The sequence below is a fragment of the Phyllobates terribilis genome, unplaced genomic scaffold (genome assembly GCF_046119375.1).
Source record: "Phyllobates terribilis strain yellow unplaced genomic scaffold, ASM4611937v1 Scaffold_5__5_contigs__length_657084704, whole genome shotgun sequence".
Classification (NCBI taxonomy): Eukaryota; Metazoa; Chordata; class Amphibia; order Anura; family Dendrobatidae; genus Phyllobates; species Phyllobates terribilis.
In genome coordinates this window covers 216843794-216861399 of record NW_027362765.1, presented here as the reverse complement: position 1 = coordinate 216861399, position 17606 = coordinate 216843794, and the positions used below count along the sequence as shown (strand labels likewise).

The 17606-nt window shown below is 42.4% G+C and overlaps 1 protein-coding gene across 1 annotated transcript in view; it reads left to right on the top strand.

Annotated features, from left to right (window-relative positions):
- PPP1R16B (protein phosphatase 1 regulatory subunit 16B) overlaps window positions 1-17148 on the top strand; it is a 62483-nt gene extending 45335 nt beyond the window's left edge. Inside the window, exons 9-11 of the mRNA XM_073683789.1 lie at window positions 5239-5368; window positions 9786-9936; window positions 15158-17148. Coding sequence (XP_073539890.1) covers window positions 5239-5368; window positions 9786-9936; window positions 15158-15634 — 758 coding nt within the window. The 3' untranslated portion in view covers window positions 15635-17148. The remainder of the gene's footprint in view (window positions 1-5238; window positions 5369-9785; window positions 9937-15157) is intronic.
- The last annotated feature ends 458 nt before the right edge of the window (window positions 17149-17606 follow it).

Sequence of the window (17606 nt, the reverse complement as noted above, 5' to 3'; positions counted from 1 at the left end):
GCATTCATGTAGAGGAACAATTACAATGTTCTGGAATGGCCATCCCAGTCCCCAGACCTGAATATCATTGAACATCTGTGGGATCATTTGAAGAGGGCTGTCCATGCTCGGCGACCATCAAACTTAACTGAACTGGAATTGCTTTGTAAAGAGGAATGGTCAAAAATACCTTCATCCATGATCCAGGAACTCATTAAAAGCTACAGGAAGCGACTAGAGGCTGTTATTTTTGCAAAAGGAGGATCTACTAAATATTAATGTCACTTTTCTGGTGAGGTGCCCATACTTATGCACCTGTCAAATTTTGTTTGAATGCAGATTGCACATTTTCTGTTAGTACAATAAACCTCATTTCAAGGCAGAAACATTACTGTGTCCAACAGTTATTACATATATCAAACTGAAATAGCTGTTGCAAAAACACCAATTTTTATAAAACATTAAGCTTAAGATTAATAGGGGTGCCCAAACTTTTTCATATGACTGTATGCCAGTGTTCGCGATGGGCTACCATGGCAGCCAGGGGCTTATCCACTCAATCCTGTTAACCTCCCACGAGAACATCAGATACAGTATGAGTGGTCAGCTGACCATAGGTTCAAGTTCCCTAGGGGGAAATAAAAAAAAAGTAAAGTAAAAAAAAAATATATACATATATACTAAAAATCTAAAAAATATGTAAAAGTTTAAATCATTCATCCTTTTGCTCGTTAAAAAATAAAGAAAGTAAAAAAATAAACATTTTGATATCATCGTGTGTATAAATGTCCGATCTATTAAATTATTTAATGAACCTATAAAGAAAGACTACACATACCATAAATAATTTAGAAACATATAGCTTTATTATTAACATACAGTATAAGCGTCCAGGGTTGCGGAGCGGCATTGGAAGAAAACACATTCTCAAGATGACTTCACTGCATTCAAACAAGCAACACTCGCATTCAAATCAGCCCTCACCTTTGCTAAACAGGCCTACTTCACAACCCTCATATCTTCCCTGTCCTACAACCCCAAACTGCTATTCAACACTTTTAACTCTCTCCTCCGCCCTCCACTGCCCCCTCCAACCTCCATCATCTCTGCTGAGGAGTTTGCCACACACTTCAAAAACAAGACTGACCAAACATGGCAAGTCTTTACTGTCCAACCACCACAACCCCTTTGTTTTCCACACCATTGCCCCTCCCCCATAACCTCCCTCCCCAACATCATGGAAAGAGACCTTACTCGTCTCCTCTCCAAATCACACCTCACCACTTGTGCACTTGACCCCATCCCATCCCACCTCCTCCCCAACCTCACCCTCACACTCATTCCATCCCTAACCCATCTCTTCAACCTATCACTAACTTCTGGTACCTTCTCTGCTGCCTTCAAACATGCCGCAATCACGCCCATCCTCAAAAAGCCATCCATCGACCCAACCGCCTTGTTCAGCTATCGCCCCATATCGCTGCTCCCATTTGCCTCCAAACTCCTTGAGCAACACTGTCACGCTGAACTTTCCTCCCACTTTTCATCTAACTCTCTTCGACAACCGGCAATCTGGCTTCCTCCCCCACCATTCCACCGAAACTACCCTTACCAAAATCACCAATGACTTACTTACAGCCAAAGCTAACAATTATCTGTACTCCTTCTTCTTCACCTGTCCTTTGCTTTTGATACAGTTGACTACTGCCTCCTACTACAGATCCTCTCTTCCTTTGGCATCAAAGACCTTGCCCTATCCTGGATCTCCTCATACCTTTCTAACCGCACATTTAGCGTCTCCCACTCCCACACTACCTCCTCACCCCGCCCCCTCTCTGTTGGAGTCCCTCAAGACTCTGTCCTAATACCCCTACTCTTCTCAATCTATACCCTTGGCCTGGGGCAGCTCATAAAATCCCATGGCTTCCAGTACCATCTGTACGCTGATGACACCCAGATCTACCTCTCCGGCCCAGATGTCACCTCTCTGCTGTCCAGAATCCAAGCATGTCTAGCAGCCATATCCTTCTTCTTCTCCTCCCGCTTCCTCAAGCGGGACAAAACTGAACTCATCATCTTTCCCCCATCTCGCATATCTTTCCCACCTGATCTTTCTATCACAATAAATGACGTCACTCCTGTACCGACAATCCGCTGACTCAGAGTAACCCTTAACTCTGCCCTGTCCTTCAAACCCCACATCCAAGCTCTTGCCACCTCCTGTCGCCTCCAGCTCAAAAATATTTCCAGAATCCGTCCTTTCCTCAACCCTCAATCTACTAAACTGCTTGTGCATGCCCTCATCATCTCCCACCTCGACTACTGCAACATCTTCCTCTGTGGCATACCTGCTAACACTCTCGCACCCCTACAGTCCATCCTTAACTCCGCTGCGCGACTGGTCCATCTCTCGCCTCGTTACTCCTCTGCTACCCCCCTTTGCAAATCTTGTCACTGGCTCCCAATTGCCCAGCGTATCCAGTTCAAGCTACTAACACTGACCTACAAAGCCATCCATAACCTCTCTCCTCCATACATCTCTGAACTAATCTCCCAATACATTCCATTATGTAATCTCCGGTCCTCCCAAGACCTCCTTCTCTCCTCCACACTTATTCGTTCCTCTCCCAATTTCCTCCAAGATTTGTCCTGAATATCCCCCATCCTCTGGAATTCTGTGCCTCAACACGACTGATTATCCGCCACACTAGGATCCTTCAGATGGAGCCTGAAAACCCATCTCTTAAAACAAGCTTACAGCCTGCCATGACCTTACTTGCTGCCACCTCAACAACACCGGAGCTACTGCAACCCCCCCAACCTACTGTCTTCTTCCCCACCATCCTGTAGAATGTAAGCCTGCAAGGGCAGGGTCCTCTTCTCTCCATACCAGTTTATCATTGTTAGTTTGTTTACTGTAAGTGATATCTGTATTTGGTATGTAACCCCTTCTTATGTATAGCACCATTGAATCAATGGTGCTATATACCGTAAATAAATAATAATAATAATAATAACAACATATAAAAACATTTAAAACATGTACTTGGAGATGGTCTTACAAATATCAACTAAGAAAGGAGTGGTTATGTTTACATTAATCCTAAGAATAAAAATATATTTAAAAAATGGTTCCAAAATACAGCAACTTATATATTGTAAGGCTATGTGCCCACGATGCAGAAATGCTCCGGATTTTTCCTGAGCGTTTCTGCATCTCCCCTTGCAGAAAAAATGCATGCGGATTGTACATGCAGATTGTACATGCGGATTGTACATGCGGATTGTACATGCGGATTGTACATGCGTTTTTCCTGCCAGGGACAAGCGGATGTGAAGCGTTCTTCACATGCATTTCCGCATGCGGGTTGTCAAGCTCTTTCCAAGCGATTTTAGCATCACTTGGAAAGTGCTTGTCAACTTGGTCACACCTTATAAATCCATGCAAAAGGCATGGATTTATATAGTGTGACCCCAAAGAAATGTTAAAAATAAAAAAATAAATCTTGCTTCACCGTCCTGGCTGTCGGCAGATCGCAGTACACTGAAGGACCTGCCGACGTCAGCATCGCGTGACCCGTCACATGACTATGACGTCAGCGCAGGTCCTTCAGTCCATCGCGAGCTGCCGGCAAGTGAAGACAAGGAGAGCAGGGGCCGTCAGAAGGTAAATATAACATTTATTTTTTATTTTATTCTTTTTTTCACAGGTTCTATGGTACCCAGGTCCGGAGGAGAGTCTCCTCTCTTCCACACCAGGTACCATCCGCACATTGGAACGCATGGAATGCGCATCTACATATACAGTGATGTGGAATCCATGCGTTCCAATGCAAGTGAATGGCGGCAAAAACGCAGCACTTCCGCATAATAATTGGTAGTGCTGCGTTTTTTTCCGCAATGATAATCCGCAGCGGAAATTTCCGCAGCATGTGCACAGCACATGCGGATTATCATTGGGGAACATGGCAGGCTTTCAACCATGTGTTTTTTAAGCGTTTCTGCAGCGTTTTTGCCGCTGCGGAAACGCTTAAAAAACGCATCGTGGGCACACAGCCTTACAGGTAGAAAAGGATAAACAAAATTATATTAGAATAGGGGAAGGATGAATTCCCTAAAAATGGTGAATGTTCCTAATATATAGATTTTATACAACAATAATACAATGTTACCACTAACAGAGGTAGATATGTAGGGAAAAAAGTGGTTTGTGCATAAAATAGTTGCTTTATCAGGGGGCAGATATGTTATCTGCGTGTTGGGTGCAAAAAACATCTGAGGTGATGTGGTTTGTTTGATCCATGTTTACCGTTTCTTATCTTTTACTCCTGTGTGGTCTCTGATGTAGACACATCAGGACTGGCTCACCCATTGTATGCTTATGAGGGAGAAACAGTAGTGATGAATATGTAATTTATTTACTTGCTACTGTGCAACTGTGCAAAAATGGCTAATGAGGTATCATGGTAATTAGCTTCTCTCCACCTTGTATTTGAAGCTCTTATAAGGGTACCGTCTCACATAACGACGCACCAGCGATCCCGACAACGATGTGACCTGGCCGGTATTGCTAGTGCGTCGCTAAGTGATCGCTGGTGAGCTGTCAAACAGGCAGGCTCACCAGCGATCAGGGGAGCCGCGACATCGTGGAAAGAATCTTTCCACGATGTCCTGCTCCTGGTTACCAGCCTGCTGCTGAAGCAGGATCAGGCTGGTAACCATGATAAACAGCAGGTTACTAGGGGCACACGCGCACTTAGGAACCAGCTGTTTATCATGGTTACCACTCTGCTACGGTGAGCGGGAGGTTACCACTCACCGTAGCAGGCTCGTAACCATGATAAACAGCGGGTTACTAAGTGCGCGTGTGCCCCTAATAACCCGCTGTTTATCATGGTTACCAGCCTGATCGCTGGTCCCACACAGTGATGTGTGTTGACCAGCGGGAGGGCAAGGACCAAAAAATGGTCCAGGACACTTTGCAGCGATCAGCGACCTCACAGCAGGGGCCTGATCGCTGCAAAGTGTCACACATAGCGAGATCGCTGGTGAGGTCGCTGCTGCGTCACCAAAACAGTGACTCAGCAGCGATCTCGCTATGTGAGACGGGGGCTTAAGACTTCCTTATCAAGGTGCTCTCCATTTTCAAGATTAGATAGAGAGGACTAATCATGTCCATCACTTGTCTGGAAGGAAAGATTTCTGAGGTGGTGTCTTATTGTAGTGTGACTTCATGTATGTTTTACACTTTGTCCCCAGATCTGTGTGAGGATGAGGACCTCCGCTCTTTGCTCCTAGAGCTGAAGCACAAGCACGACCTCATAATGAAATCTCAGCAGAAAAACAAGTCTTCTCTGAGCCGCAGGAGCTCCAGCACTGGAAGTCATGGGTCAGTAAGAAAGTGGTGCTTGGTTATTACATTGAGGCTATGTCCCCACGTAGCAGATTTGACGCAGAGCGTTTTTGCCTCTCTGTGGCAGAAAAAAAACGCATGCAGATTTACATGCGTTTTCTCAGCGTTTTTACATGCGTTTTTGAGCATCACTTGGAAACGTGCTTGACAAGATGGTCACACAATATAAATCCATGTAACCGCCATGGATTTATGTTGTGTGACTAACTTAGATGCTTTAAATGCTGCATCTATAGTAAAAAAAAAAAAAAAAGAATTAAAAAGTTAAAAATAAAAAAAACCTGTATACTCACCTCTTCGGTCTCTTCCCGGCCACGTCCTCTCTCTTCGGCGTCCCGCGGTGTACTGGCAGGACCTTCGGTGACGTCATTTAGTCAGCTGATGGTCACGCGACCATCACCTGACCGCTGACGTCAGTGGTCATGTGACCATCAGCTGACTAAATGATGTCACTGCAGGTCCTGCAAGTACACCGCGGGACGCCAAGGAGAGAGGACACCACCGGGAGCAGACCGGAGAGGTGAGTATACTGTTTTTTTACTTTTTTATTTCTTTTTTTCACCGTGTGGTAGCCGGGATGAAGAGGAGTTGTAGTCTCCTCTTCATCCTGGATACCACACGCACCGCGATTACGCTGCAAATTCGTGGCCATTGAATTTAATTGTAACGCAGCAAATCCACATATACCTGCGGGTTTGCTGCGCTTCAATGTTCCTCAATGGCCGTGAATTTGCAGCGTAATCGCGGTAGAAATGGTCATGCTGCGTTTTGCAACACAATGCGAATTCGGCACGCTAATTAGCGCATCATGTGCACAGCACATCCGAATTCACATTGCTTTGCATGGCAGACGGTTTTACAAGCGTTTTCGCGGCCGTAAAAACGCCGCAAAACGCTACAAAAACGCAACGAAGCACACTTCACCAATTGCCCTGCTGCCTACCGGCTTTCATGAACTCTACCCTCGAATACAAACCTTCCTTCATTTCTAACTCTCACTCAGCCCACCAGAGATATAATCACTCCCAGTCCCATCATGACCGCCATATGCTGTGTTCAACAAAAAAATGCTACTTTTGCTATTCCTCACCAAAGGGCAAATAAATAATTGCCCCTGATACCTGAACAGTCTTTCACCTGCATAATCAAATATTTAGTCAGTCATATCTACTTTTACTGCTATCGACTACCTTGGAGAATCATAGAATCATAGAATCATAGAATGGTAGAGTTGGAAGGGACCTCCTGGGTCATCTGGTCCAACCCCCTGCTCAAAGCAGGATTCACTAAATCATCTCAGACAGATGTCTGTCCAGCCTCTATTTGAAGACGTCCATTGAAGGGGAACTCACCACCTCTCGTGGCAGCCTGTTCCACTCATTAATCACCCTAACTGTCAAAAAGTTTTTTCTAATATCTAATCTGTGTCTCCTCCCATTTAGTTTCATCCCATTGCTTCTAGTCTTTCCTTGTGCAAATGAGAATAAAGATGATCCTTCTACAATGTGACAGCCCTTGACATATTTGTAGACAGCTATTAAGTCTCCTCTCAGTCTTCTTTTTTGCAAGCTAAACATTCCCAAATCCTGCAACCGTTCCTCATAGGACATGGTTTGCAGACCAGTCACCATTCTGGTCGCTCTTCTCTGAACTTGCTCCAGTTTGTCTATGTCTTTTTTAAAATGTGGTGCCCAAAACTGTACACAGTATTCCAGATGAGGTCTGACCAAAGAGGAGTAAAGACCGATAATGACTTCACGTGATCTAGACTGTATGCTTCTGTTAATACATCCCAGAATTGTATTTGCCTTTTTTGCTGCTGCATCACACTGTTGACTCATGTTCAGTCTATGATCTATTAGTATACCTAAGTCTTTTTCACATGTACTGTTGCTTAGCTCTATTCCTCCCATTCTGTATATGCTTTTTTCATTTTTATTGCCCAGATGTAGTACTTTGCATTTTTCCCTGTTAAAAACCATTCTGTTGGTTGCTGCCCACTGCTCCAGTTTATTTAGGTCTTTTTGAATCCTCTCTCTCTCTTCTCTAGTATTAGCTATCCCTCCTAGCTTTGTGTCATCAGCAAATTTAATCAGTTTACCCTCAATTCCTTCATCTAAATCATTGATAAAGATGTTGAACAATACAGGTCCCAGGACGGAGCCCTGTGGTACCCCACTTGAGACATTCATCCAGCTGGATGTGAAGCCATTTACAACCACCCTTTGAGTCCGATCACTAAGCCAGTTATGAATCCACCTAACAGTTGCCTGGTCCATTGCATACTTGGTCATTTTTTCAATAAGGATGGTGTGAGATACTTTGTCAAATGCTTTGCTGAAGTCAAGATATACTATATCTACAGCATTTCCCTGATCCACCCAGTCAGTGATTCTGTCATAGAAGGAAATTAAGTTAGTCTGACATGACTTGTTAGTTACAAACCCATGCTGACTCTGGTTAATCACTTCATTCTTATCCATGTACTTACATACATGTTGTTTAATAATTTGTTCAAAGATCTTTCCTGGTATAGAAGTCAGACTCACCGGCCTATAGTTCCCTGGGTCCACCTTCTTCCCCTTTTTGAAGATAGGAACAACATTTGCTCTTCTCCAGTCTTCTGGGACTTCTCCTGTTCTCCAAGAATTTTCAAAGATTAGGGAGAGTGGTTCTAAAATTTCTTCTACGATCTCCTTCAGTACTCTGGGGTGTAATTCATCTGGACTGAACTGAGGGATCAGGTGACAAAATACAGGTGTGACAGGGGTGGAGATAGATGCTAGTCCGATTCTTGCACCTTTCAGAGACCTTTATGGTATATCCTGTGGATATGTCATAGATGGCTAAGTTGGGAATAACCATTTAAGTTATATGCTTATGCAAGGAGGAATAAAGTTCATTTCTTCCCAGTAGTCTGGCCTTCAGTGTGGCGGCTGCACAGCTTTAGAACACTATTAACCTGCAGATTGACCCCAATATCTGCAGGTTAATAGTGTTTTTTGACATGACAGGTTCCCTTTAAGTACTATGTTATGCTAACAGAAACTTCATAAGACTCTTTTCTTCAGCACAATACTATGGGAAGCGAAGGTTCGAATTTATGCTTTCATTATTATTATTCATTATGCAAGGAAGCAATATCTCATAGGTGAAGGTCCGACTCTTAAAAGCTCGATTCAATCTTCTAATTATTTTCAACCCAAAAGTCCCTTTCACATGTGTTCCTGCAGTGCGTTCAGGGGTTTCCCCTGAATCTCCCTTTTATGTCATAGTAGTCTATGACCCTTAAGGGGGTCGGTATGAAGCTCGTTTTTAAGGGGATACAGGTGGGACCTCCAAATGCATTGCAAAGAGACAGTGTGATCAAGGTCTTAAGGTGAGCACATTGCATCTTGCTGTGTGCATCCTAAACTCCACCCGCCATGATGCCCAATTGCATGGATGTGAAACAAATGGTGGGCCATTGGGTATCATAGTAGCTGAAGATTGGGATGTATGCAGCAAGATGCAGTGAGTGGGATCACCCTACGATTATGTTACTATAATTAACTGAGCAGACTGTTGTTTCATATGCCAGTCTTAATCTAAACTATGTCTTGGTAAATGGTGCCAAATTTATATATGGTGCAACATTTTGGTGGAATATTAATTCACAGGATCATCATCTTTTGGGTTACACAGGCAAATCAATTTTCACTTTATAGTACAAAGTAAATCCTAGGATGTCAGGTAACAAACTAAACTCCTCAGCTCTTAATGGCTGTTAAGGTGAAAGGCCTACTGCCTGCTACTTTTAAAAAACACACATTTGACCAGAACTTTTGACGATGGCCCTTGTAGGCTGGCAATGCCTGTGTTCCTGAAGTTGGGAGCAAGATGTGACCTGCTCATGCCTCATTTAAAGATGCCTCATAATTGGTCAGTAATGACCCAAACTCCGGACTGTCCTGAAGATGATGAAGAGTCTTCTCTTCTGAGTACCTGCGCTGGTACTGTGCTTGCATTGCATACCATAGTGAGACACATCTAGCCCCAGCAAAAATACTTCCACTGTATGAAAACAAGCAAGTATGTCTATCCACTGCTGATCAGCTGTCATCACTGGAAAAGTGGCAGTATATACCAAACTTTGACTTCCACAAAAGGCATGGGAGCCTTGGGTCTGCAAGAATGGGAGGGAGCAGCTCCTGGATCTATCATGTATATGTGGTTCCTGTCCTTATGAGACAGGGGTTAAGGTAAGACAAACCCTTCAAAGACGTTATGAGGTCCTACTTGATACTTAGATGGCTGAAAAATCTATCCATTCAGTCTATGCATTTTGCAAATACCACAACCAAACATAATGCACATTTCATTGCAGCAGTCTAATCATCTTTTTAACTTTCAGGAAGGTAGTGCGACGTGCCAGCTTGTCAGAGAGAACAAATATGTACAGACGGGAGTATGAGAAGGAGGCTGTGGTGTGGCAGTGTCTCGTCTCTGCAGGGGATGCCGAGGTGACTCAAGATGAAGAAGAAGGCAGTCCTGACATGCAAAGGGTAAATACGGAGTCTGAAAACCTTAGATTATATGATTTGTTTCTTCCAGTTGCCAGAAGGGGTGGAATATACAACAAAACTGTGTACAATAGTTGCAATTTGTGAGGTTGTCCAGGACTTACATATTGATGACCTAAAATATCTGGTCAGTGGGGGTCCAACACTTTGTACTCCATCTGATCAGCTGTTTGCAGTTCTCCTGATGACTGGAAGTAAACAGTGTGTGGATCCGGACACTACTGCTCCATACCCTGCTTAGTGGCTGTTCCTGCAGCTCAGCCACCTCTTTCATTTTCAATTAGATAAATAGTAGCAAATAGTAGTCACCCAAACAGTCGCATAATTTGTTTTTGGCAACTAACTGAAGAACATACTGTACTGTCAAGGAAACACTGGGAGATCACGCATTCTACTGCCTCCAATCGTCAGGACAGTTCCGCAATTGACTGACGAGTGATGGACAAGGCCAAGGCTGCTTCCACTATTAGGCCGGTTATTGGGGAATTCACAGCGAGTGTCTAATATATACACATCCGATTCCAAAGCATGGAATATATAGTTATATATACCATGGTATGGTCACTGCCCTTTCCACAATAATAAAAGGAAGTAGCCACCACCAATCATTTATACAGGCCGATTGGACACCCGTTACAGGCAGGTAGCATATGGCTTCAGGGGTGCAGTTTATAGAGCAAGAGGAACGAAGCTATTACATTTTTATATATTTAATTCAAAAAAGTAGGCAGTGCTTATAAAAATATACAAAGGTGTTACAAAATGGACAAAACAATATAGTATAAAAATGACATAAAATAAAAAGAATAAACAGAAGAAATTAACTAAATCTAATGTTGCACGGCAGGCTCTGTCTCTTGTGTGTGTACCAGCCTCAGTGCGCACATGCTGTGACCTGTGGCTCCCGGCGTGTGCAAATGCGCATGCGCCCCATAAACTTAGCGCTTGCCAGGAGCAGCATTCAAATGTCATGGGTGGCGCCAGCACTGACTGAATGCTGCGCCCGCCCATGACTGAATCTGAGAACCACACCCCTATGACTGAATACCAGCAGGTAGATAAAGTATATAAAATGTTATAACATCATTATACTACCACCGATTTTCATGAAAACAGCCTGTTAGTGATGCACATTGCATCACTAACAAACCAATGGGGGCAGTGATGATAGTAACTAGGACGTGACAGGTTCCCTTTAATACAGTATGACACCATCATGTTCACATGGAGCTTTTTGGAGCTCCAAAATATTTCTAAAAAATGCGTGGAAAACTTTTCTTATTAATTTCTATGGGAAATCCATTTTGCAGTTCATATTTTTTAGCTTTTTTACTCTTGAAAAAGTTGCCTAGCGGAAAAAAAGAAAGTTCATGACACTTCTTTGAAGCAGATCCTGAAGGAAACCTCATCAAACTGGACACAAAATCAAAAGGCTGCAAAGAATGCTACAGGATAAAAAAAAACTCTTCCAAAATTATTCAAAACCTTTTCAAAATTGCTTCAGGAAATGCTTCAGGAAAGGAAAAACTCCAAAAACTCTTCAAGACTGGAGCATTTATTGAAGTGGTTTCCACTTGAACAACTTGTGTGTTTTTACCCCTAAAAATACTCATAGTCTACAGTTAAAATGCGTTCAACTCTGCAAAACTCTCTTTACAGTCTTTTGGTGAACTTATGTAACCCCTCAAATGAATAGATAAAGTAGTTGTTCCCTTTCTTCTGAAAATTCTGAAATATCATACACTGACGTGTACTTGCATAGGAATCTCATTGCGTGCTGCAGAACGTACGTAGATGCCCCCCACTGCCCAAGAGTACAGTGTATAAATGGACTGCCCTATCCATAGCTCCCAAGATTACAGTGGTCTCATGATTACCCACATGAACACTTCCAAATTTGTGTCCTCTACTGCTCAGGTGATGAAAGCATTCAGCACAGGCGCAGATACAGCAGATTCTGTTGCCTGTCTTTGCACTTCTGCTGAATATTTAAACCACTTGTACAGTAGAGAATACAGGCAGGCAAGCAGTCATGGCTTGGTCATCTTGGAAGATATGGTCTACATATTTACCTTCTGGCAGTGGGAGGCTTCTTCTTGAGTGTTGTGGTAAGTATTGTTCCGGTTTAGGGTTTCAAATATTATTACTTGTAAATGTATGGCATTTCTGAAGTTTCAGCAGAAAGCATCCCTTTCTAAGAAATAGGCAATTACTAGACCTGCAATGTCTTGCTTGCTCGTGAACTTAATAGTCAGTTGAGTATTTAGTAGAGATGACCAAATCGATGAAAAAGCCCGGTCATTTCAGTATTCCAAGGCAGCCGGACGGGAGCACTGCAAACCACCTCCTATCTGCCGGCATCCCCAGCACCTCTTCTAATTAGTAGGTCCGGCGTGACATCATGCCGCAACAGTCATGTCACTCTACATCTACAAATCAGGAAAATCATCTGGAATTCCGACAGGTAGAAGATGGTTCATATCGCTCCCATCCGTCGGCCATGAACTACTTAATTGTCCGGGGGACCAGGGTTCGGCGAATTGATTCTCTCATCTCTAAAATTAGAATCTAGACTTAGAATTATACATATTGTGTTACAGAACCAAGAAAGTAGCACAAAATAAGCTAGAAAAATTCTAAACATTTGTTTAGATGTTCAAAAAATATATAAAATATATAACCTCCATCTGCTGTATAGCAACATGGAAAAAACAAAAGGATATCATATACTGTAGCAAGCAGAGCAATATGCTGTAAATTGGACAGCTATGCCAGTAAAGTAACAGAGGAAAATCTAAAATTACATGATGAAAAATGGGGGACCATGTCGATGTAGACAACATATATACAACATAATTTTAGAAAATGGCTTGTTTTATTTACAGAAAAAGAGGTGTGTTAGAATTAGATAGGAATATATCAGATCCAGACCTGCACTACACTGTGTGCAGAATTATTAGGCAAATGAGTATTTTGATCACATGATACTTTATATACATGTTGTCCTACTCCAAGCTGCATAGGCTTGAGAGCCAACTACCAATTAAGTAAATCTGGTGATGTGCATCTCTGTAATGAGGAGGGGTGTTGACTAATGACATCAACACCCTGTATAAGGTGTGCTTAATTATTAGGCAACTTCCTTTCCTTTGGCAAAATGGGTCAGAAGAGAGATTTGACGGGCTCTGAAAAGTCCAAAATTGTGAGATGTCTTGCAGAGGGATGCAGCAGTCTTGAAATTTCCAAACTTTTGAAGCGTGACCACCGAACAATCAAGCGTTTCATGGCAAATAGCCAACAGGGTCGCAAGAAATGTGTTGGCCAAAAAAGGCGCAAAATAACTGCCCATGAATTGAGGAAAATCAAGTGTGAAGCTGCCAAGATGCCATTCGCCACCAGTTTTGCCATATTTCAGAGCTGCAACGCTACTGGAGTATCAAAAAGCACAAGGTGTGCGATGCTCAGGGACATGGCCAAGGTAAGGAAGGCTGAAAAACGACCACCTTTGAACAAGAAACATAAGATAAACCGTCAAGAATGGGCAAAGAAATATCTTAAGACTGATCTTTCAAAGGTTTTATGGACTGATGAAATGAGAGTGACTCTTGATGGGCCAGATGGATGGACCAGAGGCTGGATCAGTAAAGGGCAGAGCTCCACTCCGACTCAGACGCCAGCAAGCTGGAGGTGGGGTACTGGTATGGGCTGGTATAATCAAAGATGAACTTGTGGGACCTTTTCGGGTTGAGGATGGAGTGAAGCTCAACTCCCAGACCTACTGCCAGTTTCTGGAAGACAACTTCTTCAAGCAGTGGTACAGGAAGAAGTCGGTATCGTTCAAGAGAAACATGATTTTCATGCAGGACAATGCTCCATCACATGCATCCAACTACTCCACAGCGTGGCTGGCCAGTAAAGGTCTAAAAGAAGAAAAAATAATGACATGGCCCCCTTGTTCACCTGATCTGAACCCCATAGAGAACCTGTGGTCCATCATAAAATGTGAGATCTACAGGGAGGGAAAACAGTACACCTCTCGGAACAGTGTCTGGGAGGCTGTGGCGGCTGCTGCACGCAATGTTGATTGAAAACAGATCAAGCAACTGACAGAATCTATTGATGGAAGGCTGTTGAGTGTCATCATAAAGAAAGGTGGCTATATTGATCACTAATTTTTTGGGTTTTTGTTTTTGCATGTCAGAAATGTTTATTTCTAAATTTTTTGCACTGACATTGGTTTACCTGCTGAAAAACAAGTGAGATGGGATTATATTTGGTTTTTATTAAGTTACCTAATAATTCTGCACAGTAATAGTTACCTGCACAAACAGATATCCTCCTAAGATAGCCAAATCTAAAAAAAAAACTACTCCAACTTCCAAAAATATTAAGCTTGGATATTTAAGAGTCTTTTGGGTTGACTGAGAACATAGTTGTTGATCAATAATAAAAATAATCCTCTAAAATACAACTTGCCTAATAATTCTGCACACAGTGTATATGGCACCTTCCTGTATAATAAAAGGGTGTAGCTATAGGAGGAGCAGACATAGTAGTCTCCCCATGCCCTGGTGCCAGTGGGAGCCCGAATCAACTGCCATATACGAACACATAAGTATTATAAATAGCCCATCGGTTTAAAGCATTATCATCATCATTTAGTTTCAGAAGCACTCCGCTCCCCAGCATCCCGGCTTTGATTTCCGGGAGGCACTGCACTCCTGATTGATTGACAGTTTGGGCCAGTGGCATTATTGCAGTGCTGGCCCATACTGTGCGGTCTTCGAGGTGGCTGGTTTGCCTCTTCAGCAAAAGAGGAGTGCAAGATCACTGAAGCTGGCAGGATCGAACAATGAATAACAAAGAGCTTGTAAGCGCAGCACTCCTTGCCTAGGAGATCAGACACTGTTGATAGACTGCAGTGGTGGTGCGTAACTTAGGCAACGAGCAGTAAGCAATAAAATTAAAAATGACTCTGTTCTTGAGAACAAGGAGGATTTTTTAATGAGAAATTCATTGAAATTCTAAATTTGCTCATTTATACAAGTATTTTGCTATTCTACCCATTAATTAACATTAATTAAGAATATGGATGTTAATCGTCTTTGAAGCAAAACCCTGAGGTGTGACTGATATGAAGACAAACGTAATATTGATGACATCAGCATAAGTCAATAATTTCTCATATTTATCCTTTTTACAGCACGATTCTATGGATCTGAACACAGTCCTGTCATCTCCAGAAATCTTTCCAGAAACCCCATATCGGAATGGGTACTGCTCTCCACTACCTCCTTTCTATTGTTCCCAAACTATTACCGATTCATCAATACCCACACCACTAACCAATGGTAACAGCAATCACTCTTTGTCCTCATATTCACAAAGTCCTATGTGGAGTGGAGTCCTGGACCAGGCACCTCTTACTCTTTCTGAGCTAAAAAGACAGAGGATGGCAGCCAAGCAGGGGCGATACCTAGCCCGGAGTACTAGTGAATTGCTTGGATCTGGAAGTATAGATTACTCCAGTGACCCTGGGACCCCACCATGGTGCTCTAATGGGACCACTGTATACTACACACCAACCAGTGGAGACCCTCCAATTTTACGGCTCAAGTCTCCAGCTGAGGATGAAGAACAAGAGGCAGGCAGAATATTGCGTTGTTGTCGGTTGTCATAACTGCAGGTATTACAGTATCCAAACAGGATTGTATCTGTGTTATAGGCAGAGCATGGGTCGCGTGTATACATTCAGATCTATGTACATATATATGTAAAAATACCTGAACTGTACATATGTTTGGTTACATGTATGTGTACACAGAATTATGTAGATCTGTATATAGAGAATATTATAGACATGTACATAGATGGAGTCATTCCTACCTGCAGGGAGTCTATAGACATACACATATATAGTAAAGTGCTTACATAGACTCAACTACAATTGTTTTCTACTCCCTAAAATCAAAACTTAATATACCATAAATCCTTAATTCTTATCCATTAGGATTTTAAAAACTTTGTCTTCTTTTTCATTTTTTAATGTTATTTATTACTATTTCTGGGATAGATATGTGATAACCAATATGGCCGACAATACAATTTCTACAAGAGTCTGTGAGGGCCTGCCTGCTGTGACTGAATGTAGTAGCAGCGGTGACTCTTCATGCCTTGTTGGCTCCATTAGGCTTTTCCGATAAGGTCTAGCCAACCGAGGTCATAGTGGGCCTCATTTATTAAAACTGTCTTTTTGTCCAATCAGGGCAAAGCTTTCATTTCTTAAACTGCTTTAGTAATATGAAAGCTGTTTAGTTATTGGTTGTTATGGGCAAAGACATTTTTTTCTTTTAGACAGCTTGATAAATGTGCCCGAGTGTTGCCACCACTTCGTTGTAGTAAAAAGTGGAGATCAGAACAGTCGCACTCCCACCAGTCAGACATATATGCTATATAGAAGCAAAATGCCTTCGATGTCTGTACTGGGACAACCTCTCTAATTCTTCATCATACATACTTACTAACATTTAGAATGCCAAATATGGGACATACACACCCAAAACAAACTTTGGGTTGTGGTTTTGCTAACCTTCGCCCTTTCAGCAGTCTGCTTTGCCGGATTGTCCTGGCAAAATCTTGAATGTTGGCACGTATGGATCATATGTAAATGTTTTGTACAAATGAAAGAATATTTATAGAGCTACATAATTCTGTACATGCGCAGTGGTGTATATAGAACGTTGTATATAAAAAATGAAATTCTGTATTTGAATATTGATATACGCAGAAAGCATTGTGGACTGTAAAGCTTTAGATGTGCGATTCAAAATGGCAGTGCCAGTGACTATCTGATCCTGATGATCATGTAAATATGTGGCTACAGGGTCCTACTGTACACGTATCTGACGCATCAGCCGGGGATGTGATCACGAACAGTAGCGGCTTCTAACCTGTGGTTCTCCAGCTGTTGCAAAACTACAGTTGCCAGAAAGGTGTGCTGGGAGTTTTAGTTCTGTAATATCTGGGAGACCTCTGATGTATGGAGTGCAGCATGTCTCAGGAATGAGCTTTGTATTGGACAACAACCACACGGACTCTCATACAATTTGTACTCTGAGAATAAAACATTTTAAAATTCAATTTAATAAATCCTGCATCATTTGCTTTTGTAATAAAGTTGGTTTTAACAAGGAATCCTTGTGTGTCTTTCTCAAAATCTAAAGTGTAAATCAACAACATGTCATCGGCACTTTATTTTACCTAGAAAGATGTTTTATATACAGTAGGTATTAGGATGAGCAACAAGTAAAAGAATGAAGCCATACAAGACATAATGGGTAAATTACATGATCTAACAGACTCAACATTTAAATGGAATCGGTCAGCAGGTTTTTGCCTGATTCCAGGGATGTAACACTTATTAGGCCGTCTGTTGTAGTTTCAATACAATCACTGTTTTATCAGCAGAAGATTATCACTGCCTGACTAGTTCTCATGGGTAGACAAGTAAGGCTTATCTGTGTAACCCCGCCCCCACCACTGATTGGCAGCTTGTTAGCAATTCACAGTGTACACAAGAAGCTGCTAATCAGGGGTGTGGGCTGGGTATTCAGAGCTCACTATTCTGACCACTGATACATTTACAACAGAGA